Source organism: Sitophilus oryzae, unplaced genomic scaffold, assembly GCF_002938485.1.
Source record: "Sitophilus oryzae breed Bouriz unplaced genomic scaffold, Soryzae_2.0 scaffold_1931_pilon_pilon, whole genome shotgun sequence".
NCBI lineage: Eukaryota > Metazoa > Arthropoda > Insecta > Coleoptera > Curculionidae > Sitophilus > Sitophilus oryzae.
In genome coordinates this window covers 760,451-782,608 of record NW_022146648.1, presented here as the reverse complement: position 1 = coordinate 782,608, position 22,158 = coordinate 760,451, and the positions used below count along the sequence as shown (strand labels likewise).

The 22,158-nt window shown below is 33.3% G+C and overlaps 3 protein-coding genes across 4 annotated transcripts; all 3 read right to left on the bottom strand.

Annotated features, from left to right (window-relative positions):
• Nucleotides 1-142: 142 nt before the first annotated feature.
• On the bottom strand, nucleotides 143-1,093 carry LOC115883525. The gene has a single exon (XM_030901895.1). The coding sequence runs from the start codon at nucleotides 1,091-1,093 to the stop codon at nucleotides 143-145; it is 951 nt and encodes a 316-aa protein (XP_030757755.1).
• Nucleotides 1,094-1,626: 533 nt separating this feature from the next.
• Nucleotides 1,627-4,932, bottom strand: LOC115883524. Its single transcript, XM_030901894.1, has 2 exons — nucleotides 4,659-4,932; nucleotides 1,627-3,857 (listed from the first exon to the last, which is right to left on the bottom strand). The coding sequence occupies exons 1-2, from the start codon at nucleotides 4,930-4,932 to the stop codon at nucleotides 1,627-1,629; spliced, it is 2,505 nt and encodes an 834-aa protein (XP_030757754.1).
• Nucleotides 4,933-14,406: 9,474 nt separating this feature from the next.
• Nucleotides 14,407-20,684, bottom strand: LOC115883495. Of its 2 annotated transcripts, none has more exons than XM_030901864.1 (8): nucleotides 19,813-20,684; nucleotides 16,164-16,387; nucleotides 15,855-16,087; nucleotides 15,634-15,781; nucleotides 15,358-15,575; nucleotides 15,109-15,268; nucleotides 14,784-14,904; nucleotides 14,407-14,727 (listed from the first exon to the last, which is right to left on the bottom strand). In XM_030901864.1, the coding sequence occupies exons 2-8, from the start codon at nucleotides 16,363-16,365 to the stop codon at nucleotides 14,691-14,693; spliced, it is 1,119 nt and encodes a 372-aa protein (XP_030757724.1). In that variant the 5' UTR covers nucleotides 16,366-16,387; nucleotides 19,813-20,684; the 3' UTR covers nucleotides 14,407-14,690. The 2 variants fall into 2 exon arrangements, with proteins under 2 accessions (XP_030757724.1, XP_030757722.1); XM_030901862.1 differs by having other exon boundaries at nucleotides 19,966-20,684.
• Between the last annotated feature and the right edge of the window lie 1,474 nt (nucleotides 20,685-22,158).

The window sequence follows — 22,158 nt, the reverse complement described above, 5'->3', positions numbered from 1 at the left end:
TTAAATATTAAGAGAGTTTACATTTGTTATAGAGTAGAGAAAAGTAATTAAATAAGAGATGTTAATTATGTTTATAATGAGATTATGTTTTTTTGCGATTATGTTTTTTTTGCGATTATGTTTTTTTTTTAGAGAGTAAATTTTAATTATGAGATTTGCAGTAAGGCAGTGGGCATATCTTTGTCACTGGTCTTTTAAGAATGCCTTTTGCTGTTTTTAAAGTAACCACGCGTGTAACACGATCATGGCCCGGGTGAATCTCTAAGACTCTTCCAATGCTCCATTTGAGCGGAATAAGATTATCATCTTTTATTAAAACAACCGAGTTTATTTCTATTGGAATAGTAGAGTCATTCCATTTAGCTCTTTGTAAAAGTGTTTGAAGGTATTCTTTAGACCATCGGCTCCAAAAGCTTTGGTGCAAGCGTGATATCAACTGCCAGCGAGAGAGATGATTTAATTTTATCCCGGAAAGATCATCTTCCGGAGGGGCGTTTAACGGCTCTAGGGTTAAAAAATGTCCTGGAGTAAGAACTGACAAATCATTAGGATCAGAGCTTTGTGGACACAATGGACGAGAATTAAGCACTGCTTCTATTTGAACCAGTAGCGTATAAAATTCCTCATACGTGAGCAATTGATCACCAATGACCCTTTTAATGTGAGTTTTTACAGACTTTATTCCTGCTTCCCACAGGCCACCAAAATGAGGCGCGCTTGGAGGATTGAAGTGCCAGGAAATTTGTTCTTGCTCAGCGGCGGATTTTAGCATATTAATCAGTTCTCTAGAAGCTCCGACAAAGTTCGTTCCACAATCGGAATAAATATGATTGCAGCGACCTCTACGAGAAATGAATCGACGCAGTGCACCCAGAAAAGTCTCGGAGGAAAAGTCGGAAACCAGTTCTAAGTGCAAAGCTTTCGTGGCCATGCACACAAATAAGCAAATATAGGCTTTACAGGACTTAGCACCTCGTGCACGATATCTTAATAAAGAGAATGGACCACCATAGTCGCATCCAACTTCAGAGAAAGGTTTTACTTGAGAAAGTCTTACAGCAGGAATATCTCCCATAATAGGAGGCTGAGGCATTACTGGATTAGCGCGAAAGCATTGAGGACATTTAAAGAGAACACTACGAATTGTTTTTCTAGCAGAAACAATCCAGTATTGTTGAGCGAGAATATAGTGAAGAGTTTGGGGACCGGGATGCAAATAGAGTTTATGAGTATATTCTATGAGTAGAGTAGTAAATTTATGATTATTGGGTAAGAGTGCGGGATGTTTTTGAGAGAAATTTAGAGAAGCATTGCGCAAGCGACCACCAACTCTAAGAATTCCATTGGTGTCGAGAAAGGGGGTCAATTTTCTTAAGTATTTAGGTAGAGATTTGCAATTATTTATTAAGAGAATTTCCCTAGCATAATATTGTGATTGAACACATTTAATAATACATTCTAGAGTTTCATTTATTTCAAATTTCGAGAGAGGAGAGGTTTTACGAGATTTAGAATGTCGAGTATTATAGAGAAAGCGTCTGCAAAACGTGACAATATTTATAATTTTAGAGAAAGAAGAGAACTTTTCAAAGAGAGTATCAAACAATGAGGGCTGTGAAGTACATGTCAATATAACTTTTCGTTGTTCTTCTTCAATTTCAGGGAAAGTAAAATTGATTGCGGCCAATAAGATTCCGGTTGGCTTAGCCATGGAGGTCCCGCCCACCATAAGGCATTGTCGAGTAACTCGCTAGGTTGAAGACCACGAGAACCTGGATCAGCGGGGTTGTCTTTGGAGACTACATGACGCCAACAAGAAGGAGGTAATTTCTCTTGAATTTGGGAAACTCGATTGCTTACAAAGGTGTTCCACTTATATGGTTCACTTTTAAGCCAATGCAAAACAACCATCGAGTCGGACCATGCAATCGTACTAACATTAGTAAGTTTATTAGAAAGAGAAGTTCTAACGAAATCAATTAACCTGGTCAGAAGTAAGGCTGCACAGAGTTCCAGTCTTGGAATTGAGATTTTTTTGAGTGGAGCTACTTTGCCTTTAGCGCAGACAAAATTTGTTTTTACAGAGTTATCTGGAAGAATTATCCTAAAATAAATTACTGCACAATAGCCTTTTTCACTAGCATCACAAAAACCATGTACTTCCAGGGATAAATATTTGAGAGTGAGAAAATATCGAGGAACTTTGAGAGAGAAAATACAAGGTAATTCTTGAACGAGTTGATGCCAAGATGTAGCAATGTTATTGGGAGCAGGATCATCCCAATTTATACCTAACTTCCACAAATCTTGTATAATCAGTTTTAGGTGAAGAGTGAGAGGAACTAACATGCCACAAGGATCGAATATGCTTGCGAGTTGTGAAAGAATATTGCGTTTGTTACAGATTTTGTTTGTCAAGGACAACGCTGGTGAATCAAAGAAAAATTCATCTGTAGAGGGATTCCAGTTTAGTCCTAGAACTTTAGAGGAAGAAAGAGAATTTATATTTAAAGAGAGAGAAGAATCCATTTTGCATTCATTTGGAGATAACTGAGAAAGAAAATCTGAGCTATTCGAAGTCCATTTTCTAAGTTCAAAACCGCTGTGTTCCAGTATAGAAATGAGATCGCGTTGAATTTTTATAGCAAGAGAAAGAGAATCGCAACCAGATATAATATCATCGACATACGTATCCATATCTAAAATCTTTGATGCTTCGGGATATTTTACTAAATTTTCTAAAGCAATTTGTTTTATAACTCGAATGGCTAAAAATGGGCTACAGCTTAAACCAAAAGTAACGCGAGTAAGTTTGTATTCTTGAATGGGCTCATTAGCGTTAAATCGCCATAAAATTTTGAGGTATTCAGTATGATTTTCATTAACAAGAATTTGACAAAACATTTGTTTAATATCGCTAGCAAATACAATCAAATGCGATCTAAATCGAAGTAAAATAGATAAAATATCTGACTGTAATTTTGGCCCAGTTAAGAGAGTGTCATTCAAAGATTTATTTGTGTAATCTCGGGCGGAAGCATCAAAAACAACTCTAAGTTTGGTCGTGAGACTATCTGGTCGGATTACGCAATGATGCGGCAGATAATAAGAATGAGCGTTGGGAGAAGGATTTTGCACGGCAATCATATATTGAGAATCTAAATATTCACGCATGTAATTAGAATATTGAGAATACAATTGGGGGTTTCGAAGCAATCGTTTTTCGAGCGAGAAAAATCTACGAAGGGCGACATCTCTAGAACCTTCAAAGATCGGTTCCAAAGTTTTAAATGGTAAAGATACTTTATAACGTCCAGAAAGAGTGCGTGAAAATGTTTTACAAAAGTGTTCTTCGGCAAGCTTTTCATCTGAAGAAAGCGTCGAGGATTGTGGAACGTCCTCTAACTCCCAGAATCTTTGAAGTGATTGATCCAAGGAAGCATAAGAGGTAAGAAAGTATGAGTTTACAGAGAGTGAAACACTAGATGTTTTAACTCTTCCTGTAATTATCCATCCAAATATAGTTTCTAAAGCGACGGGTTGATCTGGATCTGAGAGGAGTTTGTTTCCTGTTATCAAGAAACCATAAATATCTGCACCCAAAAGTATATCTACGGGTTTAGAGAGGTGAAAGTTGGGATCAGCTAAGGGCAATTGAGAAAACTTTGAGAACTGTTCAACGGGAAGAGAATTAATCGGTAAATTATCACTAATTTCGTTTAATATAATAAACTCCAAGGAGTAGATCGGATCAGACTTTCCAATAGGTTTAATGTTGCATCTAACACCGTGAGAACCTTTGGAAATATTTTTCCCGATGCCACACAATTGGATGGGGAGGAAAAATTTAGATAAACCTAATTTATTAAAACAAGATTTTGAAATAAAGTGACTTTCACTTCCACTGTCAATTACAGCGCGTATTACATGAAAATTACCCCACGCATCTTGAACATTGATTAATGCTGTAGAAAGAAGAGCTTTATTCTTATGTTTTGCAAATAAATTTGTAGATACAACTTCTGAGATAGAGCTGCTTGCTTGCAGAACTGGAAGAGTTTGCGATGAAGTGGATGGAGGAACGTTTACAGGAGTTGTTATTTGACCTTCGAAATGTAAAAGCGAATGATGTTTTTTGCCACAAGTTCGGCATGAGGAACGAGAATTACAACTCTTAGAAGAATGTCTAGTGCCGAGACAGTTTGAGCACCAACTTCGGGATTTAATTAAATCATATCTCTGTTTTGGAGTAAAAGCAATAAAATCTGGACAGTTATAAATAAAATGATCCTTGTTACAAACTTGACAAGTTAAATTTTGTTTCAACTGAGTGTTGACAACAAAGGAAGAGGTAGGTTTATTTTTATAACTTTTTTGTGAATACTTCGTTTTAGTTTTGTCATAATTACTATTTTTATTAAAATGAGAAAACGATTTAGTTAGAGAGATTGTATCTTTAGCTGAACATTGTTTTTCTAAAAATTCAATGAGTGTATCGTATGATTTGAGGTATAGCATATCTTGTGATAAAACAGAGCCACATTCCAGTTCAAAATTAGTTTGCAAAATTTCTGGAAGTCTATCATAAATCATATTAAATAGCACAAAACTCCAGCTCTCTGTGGGAAAACCCAAGTTATTTAAAATTGTAATATTACGAGTATAAATATCAATCATATTTCTTAGAGCTTCATGATTATTTTCGTTAGAGATGGGCTTAATATTTTCTAGAGCCTGCCAGTGAGCTTTTGCAATCAAACGTTTCTTATCGTACTTATTTTTTAAGGCTTGATATGCTATATTATAATTTTGATTGGCAAGTGGAGTACTAGATACCAAAGCTAAAGGAGGACCTCGTAAGAAACTCACTAGATAGTTGTATTTCGATATATCACTAAGAGACGAGTTACAGTGTATAAGAGAATCAAACATATCGATAAATGTTTGCCAATGTTTAAATTCACCATCAAAATGGGGTACCTCAATTTTAGGAAGTTTTACGAACATTGAGCAGTAGTGTTTTGTAATTGTGTAGTATCCAGCTCCGATTTCGTTTGCGGAAATAAATTTGTGAATAATGCTTCAATGTGAAAATAATAATCATTAAATTCAGTTTGAATTTTGACATGAGGATCAATATCGCCATTATCCTGTGCGGAAACTAATAAAATTATATTATTATGAATCTTATCAAAAGTTTTATAAATATCTTCTAAGTGTTTTGCTCTACATCTAAAGTTAGGGTGAAAATTTGGATCTTCAAGAGCTTGATCAGCGGATTTTTTAAGTTCTTTAATTTTAGTAAGTTCTACAGAGCGTTGAGCTATAAGAGTTTTTAATTTGCGAGCGTCTGCAGACATAGCGAAAATGAGTATAATAATTAATTAGAGCGTAAGAGAGAAATGGAATGCTATAAAGTGAGAAAATAAAATATTATAGAATATAATAATTAACTGAGAGAGAGAGAGAGAGAGAATGATATATTCTACAATAAAATATTATATGAGAAAATAATTATTATATTTTTACCTTATAAGGTGAGAAAATAAAATATTATAGAATATAATAATTAACTGAGAGAGAGAGAGAGAGAGAGAGAGAGAGAGAGAGAGAGAATGATATATTCTACAATAGAATATTATATGAGAAAATAATTATTATATTTTTACCTTATAAGGTGAGAAAATAAAATATTATAGAATATAATAATTAACTGAGAGAGAGAGAGAGAGAGAGAGAGAGAGAATGATATATTCTACAATAGAATATTATATGAGAAAATAATTATTATATTTTTACCTTATAAGGTGAGAAAATAAAATATTATAGAATATAATAATTAACTGAGAAAGAGAGAGAGAGAGTAATTAACTAAGAGAGTAAGAGAGAAATAGAATAATTCACTGAGAGAGTGTGTATGTGTGTGTGTGTGAGAGAGAGAAAATAATTATTATTTTTTAATTAAAATTAATTATATATTATAATAATAATTATTATTTATTAATTAAAAATTAAATTATTAAGAGAGAGAACAGAGTAGAGTTGAGACTAAATGCGTATCGATAAATTTGAGCGTGAAAAAGAAATATCCGGACCAGTATCGCGAAACAGCGCTAGATATCGCTTTTAACACCGGTACGGCAATTTAAAAATCGATCGGTCGGTGGCAAATTCCTGGCCAGTGGAACCAGTGACAAAAATGTACTACCTTTTACTGCGTTAAAGAGAAGATAAATATAGATTTTGTTCGAGAATTTATTTTATTGAATATATTTAAAATAATATATTACAAAAATATTAATGATATTTAGATAATTTTGAGAAATTAATTATGATAATCAATTTAATTGAGTATAAGTAAAATATGTATGTAGTTCAGAAAGGGATCTGCGGCGGAAGGACCAATGCTACGGGCGAGAATTAAGGGGCTCAGTTCATTAAGGTGAGTTAATGTATCAGGACTGTGGGCACTCACCTTTATTCCCGTTCTGGACTCGTACCTGTTGATTTTTTGCTTGAACAAAACACTTGAGGATAGCGCGCGCTTGGAGGTGTACACTGTGTACTCGGCCGATCTTGTCTCTCTCTCGTATTCGACTACGGCTACGTACCCACTAAGGTTTTTCGGGTAAAGGATGGGAGGAAGGGATAGAATCCAACACAGGGTGTTGACAAACATTTTTATTATAGCATGCATATTTAAATATCTTTAAATATCTCAAAAACTAAAGCTTTTAAACATATAATATAATAAATTCCTTGTTTTATGTCCAAGAATCCAAAAATGAAATAAAATACCGGGTGTGTGTTCCATAAGAAAAAATATAACACTTTGGTATGGATCTTAGTTCTGACACACTCTGTATATTTAAAAATAATTTTAAATTATGTACATTACCTCTCTACATATACCCATAAAATATTTTGTTTCTACATCTTTCCGTTTTCGTATAATCAACCGAGGCGAATGAGGTGCGTCACCCTGTATAGTCACATTGATATTTGCCGACGTTTCGTACAGAAAATTATGCAAAAAATAATAAAAAAAAATAAAAATGCAATACGGCATTTTATTGAGCATCTAATTGGGCAACTTTGCCTCCATTTAACCGATCCTGTATCTCTTACGGTTTCCGAAATCCCAATGATGAGCGTCGAATTCGAGCCACCCTGTACTGTTTTATATATTATCTATATCATATTAGTGCAGAATAATGTAACATTTAGTTCAACATTTCGTTTCAAATAGAATCGAGATAATAGTTCATTTGAGCCTACCATTTCTCTTAAAAATATAAAATATCTTCTAGGTGAGGTTTAAGTGTTCTATTTCTAATTTTTCACTTTGAATCCTTTAAATCAAAATTTAGAAAAAGATATATTTTTAAGTACATTCGGGTGTGTTTTCTGTAACTCAATAATATCTTTTTCAATTTGTTTCAAACTATTTGGCACACCCTGTATTTTCCAAGCATAAATGTTATATTTTTATCGTTACTTAAATGAACAAATAACAAATTTGCACGGATTAATCATTTAAATACCATCATCATTTATTGAGATTATTTGAAGAGTATGATCTGTCTGCACTAATAATGTTTTAAAAACTGTAGAAATGAGCATTAGCTATGATTTCTGTTTATAATACACTTAGAAATATTTAATATTTGTATTTTTAAATTTCGTACAATATAAAGTATGCGTTTTTTTTAATTTGTATCATGATAATGAATGTGGGTAAATACAAAAGTTTTAAGGTCAGCCGAATCTCATAATAAATGTCTATCGAATCTCATTTAAAAGTCTATATTGTTTTAGTTAAGTTCATAATAGATATTTTCTTATTAGTAATTACCTTTACATTATTATTTTTCATTTATATAAGACATACATATTAGATTACTTCTAAATAAAATAAGGAACATCAGATGATGATCTTTATAAAATATATATCTAGTTTTAGAGTTGGTGAGTAAAAATGTGTCTAGATCATAAGGTAAAACTGTTTTTTTTCTTAACTATGTATGTCGTACACGATAAAGGTCTAAATAAAAGGTAATCGCAGCCGTTTTTTAATGACAAATATATCCTATAATGAACTATAGCACGCAGCTTATAACTACCAGCTGGTATTACTTGTAATCTTATGGCAGGTTGCTTTGAAGTGAAATAGTTCATGTTATGCCTTTTAACTGTACAGGGTGGGTCAAATTGGACGCCCCCTTGTGAAACACCCTTTTCTAGATAGATAGACGAAAACTAATATCGGTGTCTGGAGTTTAACTTTTATCAAAAACATGATGGTGAAAACCGCACATCGATATCTCTCACCGTTTCGGAGTTACGGTGTGTTTTCCAAAAATTTCCATTTTACACAAATCGCTGTAACTTTTTTGCTATGGAGAATTCTGTATTTTTACGAATTTACGAAAACATTTCCAAAGCAACTTTTTACGTAGAATTTAATGGTTTAAGTTTTTTTTTAAATTAATAATTTAGGATTATCAACAGAAAATGTGATTTTTTATATGGGACACCCTGTATATTTTTAATTCATTAGAAATAATTTAAAATTACCTTTTCAAAAATATAGCATACTTGATGTTTTGTTTGATTCCTCTTCGAGATATAGAGTTTTTAAAAATTCACCCATTTTGAATAAGTAGGTTTTAAACGGCGCTGTGGGCAGAATTTAGAACTAAAATAATATTTGCAATGAGAGATGCTGAATTTTATTTTTTTTATGTCTTCTGTTATGGACAGACGGGACCGTTTTGAACATTTCTCAGTGGGGAATTCATTAACTCAGTGGGGGTGAATGATACCCTGGCAACCGCTAAGCACTTATAATTATTGTTTACATTATACGGGTAATTTAAAAATAAGAACCTTTATTCTTCCGCAAAGATAAAAATCCATAGGCGCTAAGCGCTAAGTCCGGTGGCCTCGACGGCCAACGGCTGGGATTTTGGTTACCTATTCAATTATTCTCGAAATTAGCTACAAAAATTTGCTGATAACTTCAGCGTTCTGAGACGATGCCTCGTCTTGCTGGAAAAATATGTTTGCGAGTTCCATTAGGGACAGATCATCAATAAGGGTCCAAAGCCTACTAGCTGTGCTACTAGTTAAAAGTAGCGAACTTTTAAAAATTCTGTATTTCGAAGGCGACTTTCAAAATATTAAGTATGCTATATTTTTGGAAAGATAATTCTAAGTTCTTTTGAGTTAAATAAAAACATACAGGGTGTCCCAAATAAAAAAAAAATATTTTTTTCTATTGATAACTATTAATTTCAAATTAACAATATAAATTATTAATTTACAAAAAAATATACTTAAACCATTAAATTCTCCTTAAAAAGGTGATTTGGAAATAATGTTTACATATAAATACAAAATGTTCCTTAAAAAAAGGCAAAAACAGCGATTTGTTAAAAATGCACATTTTTGAAAAATACTCCGAGAAGGTAACAGATATCGATGTGCGGTTTTTACGATCACGTTTTTGATAAAAATTGAGCTCCAGACACCGATTTTAGTTTTCGTCTGTGTCCTATAGAAAAAGGCGTTTCCCTTTAAAAGCGTCCAATTTGACCCACCCTGTACTATAATGCAAGAACCACCTGGGGAGGTTTCACTTGCAACATATTTCGTATGTATGGGGATAGGCGTGGGTAGTTGACGTCTGTATTTTGCAGTATAAAGGAGAGGCGACATCTGTAGGTTTGGTGGAAACTTATGGACAATAAATAAAAATGGTATGTTTTATGATTTCGAATAATATAGGATTTGGAAAATACTTCATATTTGGAGTAATGTTAATGATTTCTGTTTAACAAATAATTATAAATATTTAGAATTGTCTTCTGTTCTTCTTTACTCGTACCGCTACTGTTTTTATCTCTTATTTCCGAAAATTGATCAGGTGCTCAGAACAGATCAATATAAAAGTGTGTGACCTCTGTTTTCTTTTAGGTATTGAGTCAAATCTTCTAGTTTGGCTTCTTTTCCCGAAGTATGTGGATCAAAATGAGCTACATATAAGGCTATATAGCTAATATAGCCTTATATAGAGCTACTATAAGAACTATACAAATTCTTTTGGTATATAACGCTTATTTCTTTATAAGTGTGATTTTTCCCAGTTGTCTCTATAAGTCTACCTCGGCAAAACAACTGCAGACTCTGTCAACACCAGACTCTGTTCATTAAGCAGACTTTATTTCTAGTATGACATAAATCAGTTGTTGTTTTCTGTTATTTTAATTCCTTAGTAGACTGTTTTTCTGCCAGGGTTTTGATGTCGACCCTCGGAATTGTTTTTCATGCAGGGGCGGTCACAGAAGTAGGTTGACCGTTTGGGAAGTGACGACCCCACGTACCCGAGTTATTGCTAGTTATACAGACTGGAAGACCAGTTTGTACCATCGATCTTTTTTATATATACCACGATCTTGGGGGTGTCGATGTAATATTGTCACAAACGTTACAAAAATATCTGTGAGCTATACATGTAATTGTTATACCGACTTTTAGCCATTTTCCCTTCTCGTCTTGACTGTTATTGGCCATTTATATACCAGGTAACTGCTAATTAGTAACCTGTACCTAAAATATTTTGTTTTGGAGTCCCATTCTAATCTATTTTTTCGGTAGTCTCTTTCGAATTTGTTTCGGTACCGCACATTCTGCATTTGTATATTTACTTGTTATATGATTTATGTATACTATGTTTGTTTTTAAAGTAACTTAAGTTTTTACTGGTGATTTTCAGGCCATTCCTGATTGTAACTATATTCCATTTCTTTTGTATCTAGAGGAGTATTAACCCATAGTATGCTTTAATTAAAAAAAATACATATTTTTGCTATTCATACTAATTTTAAGTGTTAACCTTTAGTTATACAGACCTGAAGACCTGCGACTATACAATTGATGTAATTCTTAATCTAGGTTCATTGTGCTAGTATGACGTAAATCAATTGTTGTTTTCTGTCAGTTTAATTCATAAGGATACTGATTTTCTGCCAGTGTTTTGATATCGATTCTCAGAATAGTACATCCTGCAGAGGCGGTTACAGAACCAGATTGACCGTTTGCGCATTGGCGATCCGACGTACTAGAGTTATTGCTAGCTGTACAAACTGGAAGGGCAGCTGGTACAATGTGGATGGGTGTAATTCTGGGTCTATCTCTTTTATATATACCACCATACATAATCCACCATCTTTATGGTATCAATGGGTATCAAGAGTAAACTTACTGGTCGGATACTGTCGATAGATGTCGATAGTTTCCAACAATAATAACAAACTATTTTCAATATTATGTTACGCATGATACAAAAATGTAATATTGTCACAAACATTATTATAAATGTAAAAAAAAATATTTGCGGGCTATATAATTGTTATACTGATTTTCTGCCAGTGTTTTGATATCGATTCTCAGAATTGTACATCCTGCAGATCCGGCGGTAACAGAACCAGATTGACCGTTTGCGCATTGACGATCCGACATACCAGAATTATTGCTAGCTGTACAAACTGGAAGGCCAGCTGGTACAATGTGGATGGGTCTAATTCTGGGTCTATCTCTTTTATATATACCAGCATCCATAATCCACCATCTTTATGGTATCAATGGGTATCAAGAGTAAACGTTACTGGTCGTATACTGTCGATAGTTTCCAACGATAATAAACAATTTTCAATATTATGTTATGTATGATACAAAAATGTAATATTGTCACAAACATTATTATAAATGTAAAAAAAAATATTTTATGTGCGGGCTATATAATTGTTATACTGATTTTTCCTACCTTTCCTCTTCCTCTTGACTGTCATTGGTCATTTTTGTACCAGGTAATTGCTAATTAGTAATCTGTACATAAAGCATTTTGCTCATTCTATGTATTTTTGTAGGTAGTCTTTTCTTTTTCTAATTCGTTTAGGTACAGCACATTCTGCATTTGCTCAAATACTGATAGTTAATACTATATTCAACAGTCGTTGATGGTTTTTCGTTGATGTTGGTGCTTCAACTATGGTTGATGGCATCGTTTTGTTCCAGTTTTAGCCATCGTCGGCATTTCTTTTATTGTTAAAAAATGGTATCATTTTTGGCTCTTCATTTTCCAAGAACTATTTTAGACTTACTTTAAACTTTTGTTTCGCCATTTTTTAAGTTTTTAGGAATATATATTTTTAATTATCTTGCATTCAACGAAAAGTTCTCGCTAAGTGAGTTGTATTTTGATTTAACTCATGAGCAAAGTCAAGACATCGGATTGTCCACAGGTCACCTTTCTGGCAAAAGCGTACATTTAAAGCGGTTTTATATCAAGCAATAATATATTTAGCAATCCAAGTATGGGAATTTCTACAATTTGGCAACAACTTATAAAACGTACCAATGCAGTTATTGTTTTCAACAAACAACCTCACGTTGATTGCACTCAACCCCGTCACGGGTGATTGTCTTGCTCTAATCTATAAGCTCAGTAGTTTTATTTAGGATTAGGTTGATTGGTTCGTACTTGAAAACGGCCAGTGATACAACATTGCGTAAGATGTCAGAATTGAAGATGTAGCACTCCAAGAAGATATTTTATTTCATAACTCATCATTGTCTACAAGTCAAAGAATTGTCTTCAAACAAGCACTGGTATAAACCTTGTGAGTGTAAAGGAAATAAATAGAATGTGTCATATATACAGGGTGAGTCTTAAATAAGTGCAAATATTCTCAGGGCTGGTAGATCTCGATAAAAGAAACATATTTTCTCTTTACCATTTTTCAGATAAGTCCAAAATAACCGAGTTATTTAAGTTTGAAAAATTTTTTTTTTTGAAAACATTTTGAGAGCCACTGGATTTTTTCTATAATTGCATCCCTTTTAGTGCCGTAACCATAGAGTAAAGTCGTAACTATGGTAATATCAGAGATTAAAGCCCCGTTCTCAGAACAGCGACTGTCGCCAGCGACACATCAAAAGAACCAATGAGATTTGTACAAAATTCAAACAGCTGTCAATTTTAAATTTAGTACAGCTCCGCTTGAAGTGTCAATCAGTGTGGCTGGCAACACGACGTCGTTCTGAGAACGGGGCTTAAGAAATTATACCGGGGGAAAATTTGCGGTTTGCAGTTCTAAAAAGTTTTCGAAAAATATATAGGGAAATTTAAAAGAAAATGCACGATTTTCAACATCTTTTTTTTTGCGAAAAAAACCTCATAGACATGTTCCTGGGGTCGAAATATACCACCCGTGAAAATATTTGCACTTATTTAAGGCTCACCCTGTATAATATTCTGATGTATTGGGAATTCTATTGGGAAGATATTTTGAAGGATATATATTATTTAAAATAAAAATTATTAAGATATTGCTTCTACCAATATTAAGAAGTGGTTGCATAAGTTCTAATACTACCTTGGATGCTATAGATTTACAGATTGGCAGCTTCTTTGTACCATAAATTTTAATTGAGTAGTGTAGCCTTGTATAGCACAAAGCTTGAAAAGTTTTATGTCGCGCCGTATTTGTGGCATTTCCCTCCTCCTCTTGACTGTTATTGGTAATTTTTGTACCCAGTAACTGCTAATCACTAACCCGTGCATAAAGTATTCTGCTTTGAAGTGCCCCATACAGCCACGGTACGTACTATGTACGTACCTGGTACGTAATGTTGGGACGAACGTCAGGTCCCTGGTACGGACAGGTACGTACTATGTACGTACTAGGGACGTACATTTTCCAACGCTTTGTACGTCCCCGGTACGTCCCTGGGATGCGGTAAAGTACGTACTATGTACGTCGCATGTACGTACATTCCAGGTACGTACATTTTATGTTTTGTTCCGGACCAAAACTGGATGTAAAATGATCGAAAATACGTACTATGGACGTACATTTTTCAACGCTTTGTACGTCCCCGGTTCGTCCCTGGGATGTGGTAAAGTACGTACTATGTACGTCGCATGTACGTACATTCCAGGTACATACATTTTATGTTTTGTTCCGGATCAAAACTGGATGTAAAATGATTGAAAGTACGTACAATGTACGTACTATGGACGTACATTTTTCAACGACGTATACCTAGTAATTTAATTGTTGTTAAAGCGTGTGATTAACAAAAATAAGTACAAATCCAATCAATAAAGTACAATCCCACATAGCAAAATAATATACCTAGCAGGTGCTTAGAATACACTTTTTTGGTATAAGAATATTGGAAATATGTTCTGAGCATGTGCTAAGAATTACACTTATATATTCTGGGGATGTGCTCAGCATAACCTTTTGGCCGCAAAAAGCATGTGCTATGCACTTGGCTTAAGAATGTTCTAGGAATATTTTAATATATAATATGTGCATATGAATATGCTGAGAATATCCTTGTTTTTATACGTATAGCATATTCTGTGAACATACTTTAAAAAATTAGGGAGGTAAATTTTGTTCAGCACAGGTAGACAGTTATGTCACATCATGACATCTTTCTCTAAAATATCCAAATAGATGTGTAAAGAAACTGTCTACCTGTGCTGAACGAAATATACTACATTTTTCTAGGTATCCAATGGAAATTTTAAATAATAGGAAATCATATACTTACAAAAACATTTATTTGAAAAATTAACAAGAATTTAAATATTATAACGTTTAGTTGCTCCTCCGTTAACGTCCGAGTTGCTCCTCCTGATTCTCAGCCAATCTAAAAAAGTATACCTATATCGTCTCGTAAAAGGAAAATAAAAATAATACACTTACCTTTCCCTTCTTTTATTTTTGTTTGAAATCCTTTCCTTGGCTTTAACAAGCCATCTTTTTATTTCTAATATTACTTCGTCCTCGCACGCATTTGCTGTTCGTTTATTGCATCTCACTGCATCTAAAAAGTTAGAATAAACATGCGTTTTTGAAACCGTCGTTGCTTTCAAATAATTAAACTAAAGGAATATGTCAACAATTTTTTGTGGGCAAAGTTCTTAAATTTAGAACTATAATGTGAAAAGCTATAAGAGTTGGGCACTTTAGACATTTACATACGTATTACATTACATACACATTATTACATATTTATCATTATACTCACCAATTACAACTTTAGACAGGGTGAGGTTAACAAACTTTCTTTTGCCCTTTCCGCCCTCCCAACTGTACAGTTGAGCAAATTCATTTGTCATTATCCGGTACATTATTTTTCTGGTAATTTCAGGAACCATGTTTCCCCCTAATCGACTAAGCTCTTTAGCCTTAAAAAAATGTGCTGTTAAAATTCCAAAAATAATAAAAACAACAGATAACAATGACATGCAGATGATAATAAAGACATATTTCTTACCAGTGCCTTGAAGTTTAATGGTTCAGTAATAAATTGTTCCAGAAGAGCCAACTCATCTTCGTTACTAACAGGGATCTTTTCTATTCCTGTATTGGAATAAAGATCCATGTCATTTGGTCTAATTGCTAATAAAGCCTCTATATTGTCCAGCTGCTCGTCCTGCCTTCCCAGTTTGGCCATTATAATACTAAGTTTGGTTAATACTTGTTTTCGAAATTCTATAAACCAAAAGTCACTATATTATTTTAATATTAATGTAAAGATACACAAAACAACCTTTTTCAGATGGTGCATTATCCCTTTCAAGTGGCTTTGGGAACTGGCATTGCGGTTGGGGCGAGGGGCTTAAGAAGGATGTAGTTGGTGAATTTTTTGGAGTTGCTACCTGAAGACTTCTACACTTACTGCCCATTTGTGATAATATCTAAACAATTTTAAGATTAATATTAAGCATTAATAAAAGAAAAATTTTAGTTAGTCATTTTATAAGTACCTACATTTTCACTTTCCCTCGCCTCCCTTCTTTTACTCATTTCGGTGTGTCTAATCTTAGGGGTTTTTGGGTATTCGGTTTCCGAATCTGCTTCTTCTTTTTCAGATTCACTGGAAGAAGTACACGGTACATATTTTAAATTTTTTGTCCTCTTCCTTTTTATTGTATCATTATTTGAAGAAAGCTCAGATGTTTCTTCTGCCTTCTGAGCTTTTCTTAGGGCAATATCATAGGAGGCTAAAAATATTTAACTAAGTATGATCCAAGACGTAAAAATTGATTTAAAATAAAAGAACAATATCAGAACACTTACCATAATCTCCCAATATTGTAATTGGGTAGTGTTGCCAATCCGGTCCAGGTTTGTCTCTTCTTTTGACGTATCCTGTTGCATTTCTGCTGTTTGGAGGCCATTTACACATGTCCTTGCTGTTTTCAGCTTGGAACAACCACGTGTTTGGGACAACGGCAACTGAGTCTTCCTCATCAAACGCAATAACAACCCAAGGTTGCATTTTTATATGGGGTCAACTAAGTCTATTAAAATTAAAATAAGCAAGGTCACAAGTGAGGTCACAATTATTGCACCAAAAATAAAAATAAATTTAAGTACAATTTTAAACACATCTAATATACACTCGAATTTGCGGACAACAAATACCATTTAAAACAAACTTATTTGTCATGATCTCCTAGATATATAGCTAGACTACCTATGTAATACAGTACAGTACGAGTATGATTGGACGGTAAGGTTGAGGGTATAATGTACAGTACCTACTTTTAAAGTTAAATTAAACCGATGCCAATAAAGGCGGTATCAAAAAAAGACACATCAGGAGTACCTTAATATTCCTGTTGTTTTATTTTTGTCAAAATAAAAATAAACATTCAGCATTTAGGTATACGTGATTAGAAAAAATCTTAAAATTTTACCCATCTGTAATGAAGTCATTCAGATGAGAAAAAACGTTTGGCTTAAATTTTAAAAAATCAATGTTTCTGATTGATAGTGTGTGATAGTGACTGATACTTCACATAAGAACTGGACACCCATTTTTATTTAAAGTTTGTTGTCACCCCTGTTTGAAATGTATTAAACAAAGATAAGCAAAAATGACGTAACTACAGATGGATAAAATTTTGTCTATACAAGTAGGTACAGGTACAGGGTACATGTTTACAGTTAAATGGACCCACCCATTCACTTTTTAATTTTGCCCTGTATCTTAAAAACGAAGGAGGCTATGAAAATTTTGTTTGCGCTAACTTTGGTTTTACAAAAAAATAGCACGGTGTCGCGAAAACCGCATCTCTATTTCAACTCATAAGCAAGACACCCCGTAAAACATACGAAAATGGGTGTTTCAGAAAGTCTGGGATTGCTTCAACTTTCTTTTTCAAATACCTACCCCATTTGTTTATTAGATTTTTGGATTCTCCTTACAATTCTGTACGTTTTATATATAACACACCCTATGCCTAAAGCCTAAATAGATATATGTAAAAAAGTGGAAAAAATTTAAACCTTAATAAATAAATAAAAAAATGTATAAAAAAAGTATAGAATTCTTAGGAGAATCCAAACATTTAATAAAAAATGGAGTACGTATTTGAAATAAAAAGGAATCATGCTCAGACCTCCTGAAATACCCTGTACAAATAAAAACAAGAAGTTAATGGGGGAGCAATTAAACTGTGAACACCCTGTATATGTATATTAGGCTTTAATACAATGAATTATAGGGAATGTTACAAAGTTGTCATCTACTTCATTAAATGGTAAAATTAACAATTTTGAATTAATATCTGACGCAGAAACAAACATTAATAAAGGGGATTCCTGTTTTTTAATTACCCAAATATTTAATAAAGAAGAATGACATGGCTTATTAAACAAATCACCAACTTTTTTATAAGGTTGTCCTACAATACTGAGCTTATTACTATTATCATAACATATGTTTTTTACCTCAAAAATGCTTCCATCCTTAAGCATAACGAACCTATTACCAAATGTATTACATGAAATGGTGAAAGAGTCACAAACCATTTTTTTATATTGTGGACCTTTGCAACCGGGTGCTAAAGGTCCTTCTGAGTGAACCTGAACACAATTTAAACTACTGGGCTTTACACATTTTTTGGTGTTTATTGTAAGACTATTTAATAAATTATTCTCTTCAGAAACCCTACGAATAACTTGTTGTAAAGGTTGATGAGCTTTTCTGACATATCTTAGTAGTTTTTGCATATAATTTTCATAGGGGAATGCACTAAAACTGTCCAGCGGACCAAATTTTTTACAACAATCTACCAAGTGAGACAAAGAATGAACGTTTAAAGAAAAAAAACCAATATCATAAATAGATTTTGATTTATCAATAAAACAAGTAATTAGTTCTTCAGCATATTTAAGCCAGGATACATCAAAAGCATGCTCACTAAGTAAAATTGAAATTGCAACCGAGAGTACTACAAAATTATTATAATTTTTTTTTTGCAAAACATTTTTTAAAACAACTGGTCCTGTATAAATTAAAAAGGTTCTTAACTCACTTGCCTTGTATCTTCTACTTTCAGTTATAGGTCTGGTTTTTCTACCAAATTCAATAGGTATAAAACGACGCATTTTTTTAAGTCTTTCATTTATTCTAATGACACTAGAAGCACGTAACTTATAGGGTGGTTTTCCGAACACAAAGCCATACTTTTTATGAGTTAAGAGCCTCTTTACTACACCTAAACATACTAGATGCATGTAATCGAGTGGCACATTTACAATTAAATTAAAATTTGGAATATTTTCAACTAATGATGTTCCGATATGATGCTCTTTATTTATTTTTTGCCGAAATGACCCATCTGTCCTTTTCGGACAATCGACCTGGGGAAAACAAACATATCTTTCGGCTTCTCCTTCAATTAGGCAATGGGTACATGAAAAATATCCTGTGGGGCCTTTTATTTGCAATAAGAATGATTTTGCAGGCATGTCACAGATAATCATTGATATCGTGAAATCTATTTCAATGTTTTGTATTGTAATTTTGCCATTAAGTCGCTGACACTCTTTGACAAAATCAGACATAAGTATATCTGGATGTTTAGGTTTAGCTTTTCCATAATACAAAGCGATAAGAAACACAATATTTTTTAATATTTTCAATGACTTAATGGAACCTAAAACTGGCCAAAAAGAACTGTCTGTACTTTTCGTTAAAGGCAAACCATCAACATTTATACCAAGTTCAATTGCATCCCCCTCCGCAATTTCAACATTATAAGCTCGAAATAAATAGTTTATTGATTTTTCGATACCAAAATAACAATAATTTTGGGATAAATTTATATTGAATAGCTTTTTAGAAGTCTCTAATAAAGTTCTAGCATCTGACGGAAACCTAGCCTGGGGAAAATTTTTGCAGAGCACGCCTTTTAGCAAACCATTTAGAACACAATGTGGAATTTTATTGCAAACAGCCCATTTTCTCAAATCAAAATGAGCTTGCTTGTAACTCAGCTCCGGGTGGCCAGGAGCTTTATTAATAACCTCATTTATATCCAGTGCAAGATCGGTATTTAATGTGGTTAACTGGGACTGCATTGGACGTTTAGGTTCAGGTTCACTTCTTGCACAATAAATAGTTGGACTTACTTCGAACAGACTTAAATCCTCGCCTAAATTAATATTATTACTACTCGATGGTTGAGAAGATGACAGATATGGAGAATTAGAAGCTGATTCTTCAAAACTGCTATTAAAAGTAAGCAAAAGTTCTGCTTCACGAGTTTTTTTAGCAACCATGCGTCTCAGCGAGCGTTTACTTTTTGGGTGGTTTTTGGTAAACATTTTCGATAGTTAAGCCGGTAAGCCTTCACCCTTAACCTAACTAAATAATAATATGAAGCTAACTTTAACACATTTTTTTTACTTACAAATCTCATTGATGAATACTTACGAAAATTACAAGTACAACAAGGCTTAATAGCCTAACGCTACGGATCAAACACTACTTTAAACCCAAAATATCTTTGTTTAAACCTGTTCGAAATTCAAAACATGCAAGCAAGACTAATGTAACAGTACAAACAACACCCCTGTTTATACTTAACTTTTAAATCACACAGAACACTATTATCGATATAACGTAAATTTATAAGCAACAATAAGCAACAAAATTGAACAAAATGCAATTAAAGTTCGGCCGGTTCGACGATTTTTTCTTTGGCGGCGACCGGCGGCGGCGTGTCGGTGGACAGCGTTGCCAGAATTATTTTATCTAACGTACTAAATAAGATCATTACCTATGAAAAGTACTTTATTTCATAAAAACGTTCTAGATAATATTTAAAAAAAATAAAAACCCATGTTCCATTAACAAAAATATACAAAAATTAACGTAAACATATCCAAAACGTAGTAAATCTAGAATAATTATACTAAACTGGCAACACTGTTTCGTATTAATCGTGTTGCAGCTTCGAAGAGTCGCGGCCAGAAGGCGCTGAAGCTAAAGTCGCGCGCGATTTGAAACCATGGTTGAATTTCACAATATCGCCCATTTTTCGGATAAAATAGCCAAAATATGCGAAATTTTGAGGAGGAAAAAAAAGGACCGAGCTGTTGTATATATCCAGCAAAGTATATAGCTAAATATAATAGCATATATAATATAAATATTCTTAGCATATGATAAGAATATATGCACAAGAATATACTTTAAAGAATATAGGTGGCACATGTCCATTTATTCCTGGAACATTCTCAGAATATAAGTATAAGGATATAGACGCAGAGTTGACGCACATACTAGGTATATGCTATAGATATGAATATGCTCTTCATTGCTATGTGGGATTTTGAAATAAAAATTGGTTTAGACAAAATTTTGAATTTGATGTACTTATACCCTTTTTGCACAGACTGAAATAGTAATTTGGTTGAAGTCGATCAAATAAAACTAATTTTATTTTAAAGTAAACATTTTTATTAAAGGGAAACAATTTATTATTCATAATCTGAATCAAGGTCATGATCATTAAGGTATTTTTCTCGATTAAGGCAAAGTTTCTGTCACATTCCATGTACGTATGGCCAGGTTCTAAAAATTTATGATGGATTTCTTCTAGATGAGTAGCTTTTGTTAGAAACATAAATAATTTGCAAATGTGTTTATTTTTATTTTGTCCGCCACATGAGTCACTATATGCTATCAGTTTGGTAACATTGGGGAGCAATAACTTAATAAAGTGTATTAAACAGGAACCAATTTCTTCTGATCCTCGACCTGCTACAGTTTCATCCCAAGTGTACATGTAAGCTTCACCAGTAATCAAATTATGGATGCAAAAATTGTATGTCCAAAGTTGGCGTAGATAAAATACCTTTGATGTTGTTAATAACGGAGTAGGTAATGTTTGTTGTAAATCAAAACATATTACAGTAGTATCTGTCATGTTCTTGTGCATTGTAATGTCTAAATCTTTTGCTTCAGTTGCTTTATTGGCTTTTCTTTGGTGGATTTCTAAAGCTATCTTAGCTGAATTAACACTCGCTTCATTGGCTGAATGTTTAATAATATTTTGCAAGCTATCGCACCTTGAGCAAGTATCAGTGTGAGGTTTGTGAAAACGTGGATTAAACTCTGTATTAAAAATTCTGCGATAGTAAGACAACTTAGCAGGGACTTTATTATTTTCGACACAGTGTTCTTTATATAAAGAGTAAAGTTTTGTTATATTAGCTCAGGGCATAAGTATCTAGTATTGCTATTATCTTTTCGCGAATAGTGGCTTCTGTATCTTGGAAACAGCTTTATATGTTGAATAACAAAATCTCTAGTGTCTTGGTCAATTTTATTAACACTTGGCTGTTTTCCTCGCTGATCAACCTCACAAATACCTAGAGCATCAGTTTTTTTACACATCACGGTAAAACGCATATTGCTTATGTCAAAAGTTTAAAAAAAAATGATTTACAAACACGCTTGTTTAGCAGCATAATTTTTGTAGAGAAATTTCGTGGTCTATTAGATTTTTGCCTTTTTGGTTTGTTTTTTATTATACAGGATGATAAATAGGCTATTTGTAAGTCGTAACTAGGTAATTTATAAAAATTTTCAAATAGTGCCTGCCTATTGGCTTGAGAAATATTTTCGTTGCATTTATACCTGCATGTATGATTAAATACTTGTAACTGCTTTTCTGGGTGTTCTACCCCCCTGTATTCTATGTAACATTTTCCCTCGGTTCTAAGCTTCTTCTTATTATTTCTATTCCATTCAGGCATGCATATTTTTCTTTTT

Bases quoted from the DNA above. Each gene is read 5' to 3' on its own strand.
- LOC115883524 (XM_030901894.1), bottom strand. From the start codon at position 4,932: ATGTTTGATTCTCTTATACACTGTAACTCGTCTCTTAGTGATATATCG. The intron at 3,858-4,658 runs GTAATATTACAA...TTAATAAATTAG, and splicing joins TATGATTGATATTTATACTC to GTTTATCTAAATTTTTCCTC.
- LOC115883525 (XM_030901895.1), bottom strand. From the start codon at position 1,093: ATGCCTCAGCCTCCTATTATGGGAGATATTCCTGCTGTAAGACTTTCT.
- LOC115883495 (XM_030901864.1), bottom strand. From the start codon at position 16,365: ATGCAACCTTGGGTTGTTATTGCGTTTGATGAGGAAGACTCAGTTGCC. The intron at 15,576-15,633 runs GTTGTTTTGTGT...TTTGGTTTATAG, and splicing joins TAATGCACCATCTGAAAAAG to AATTTCGAAAACAAGTATTA. The intron at 14,728-14,783 runs GTAAGTGTATTA...ATACTTTTTTAG, and splicing joins AAAAATAAAAGAAGGGAAAG to ATTGGCTGAGAATCAGGAGG.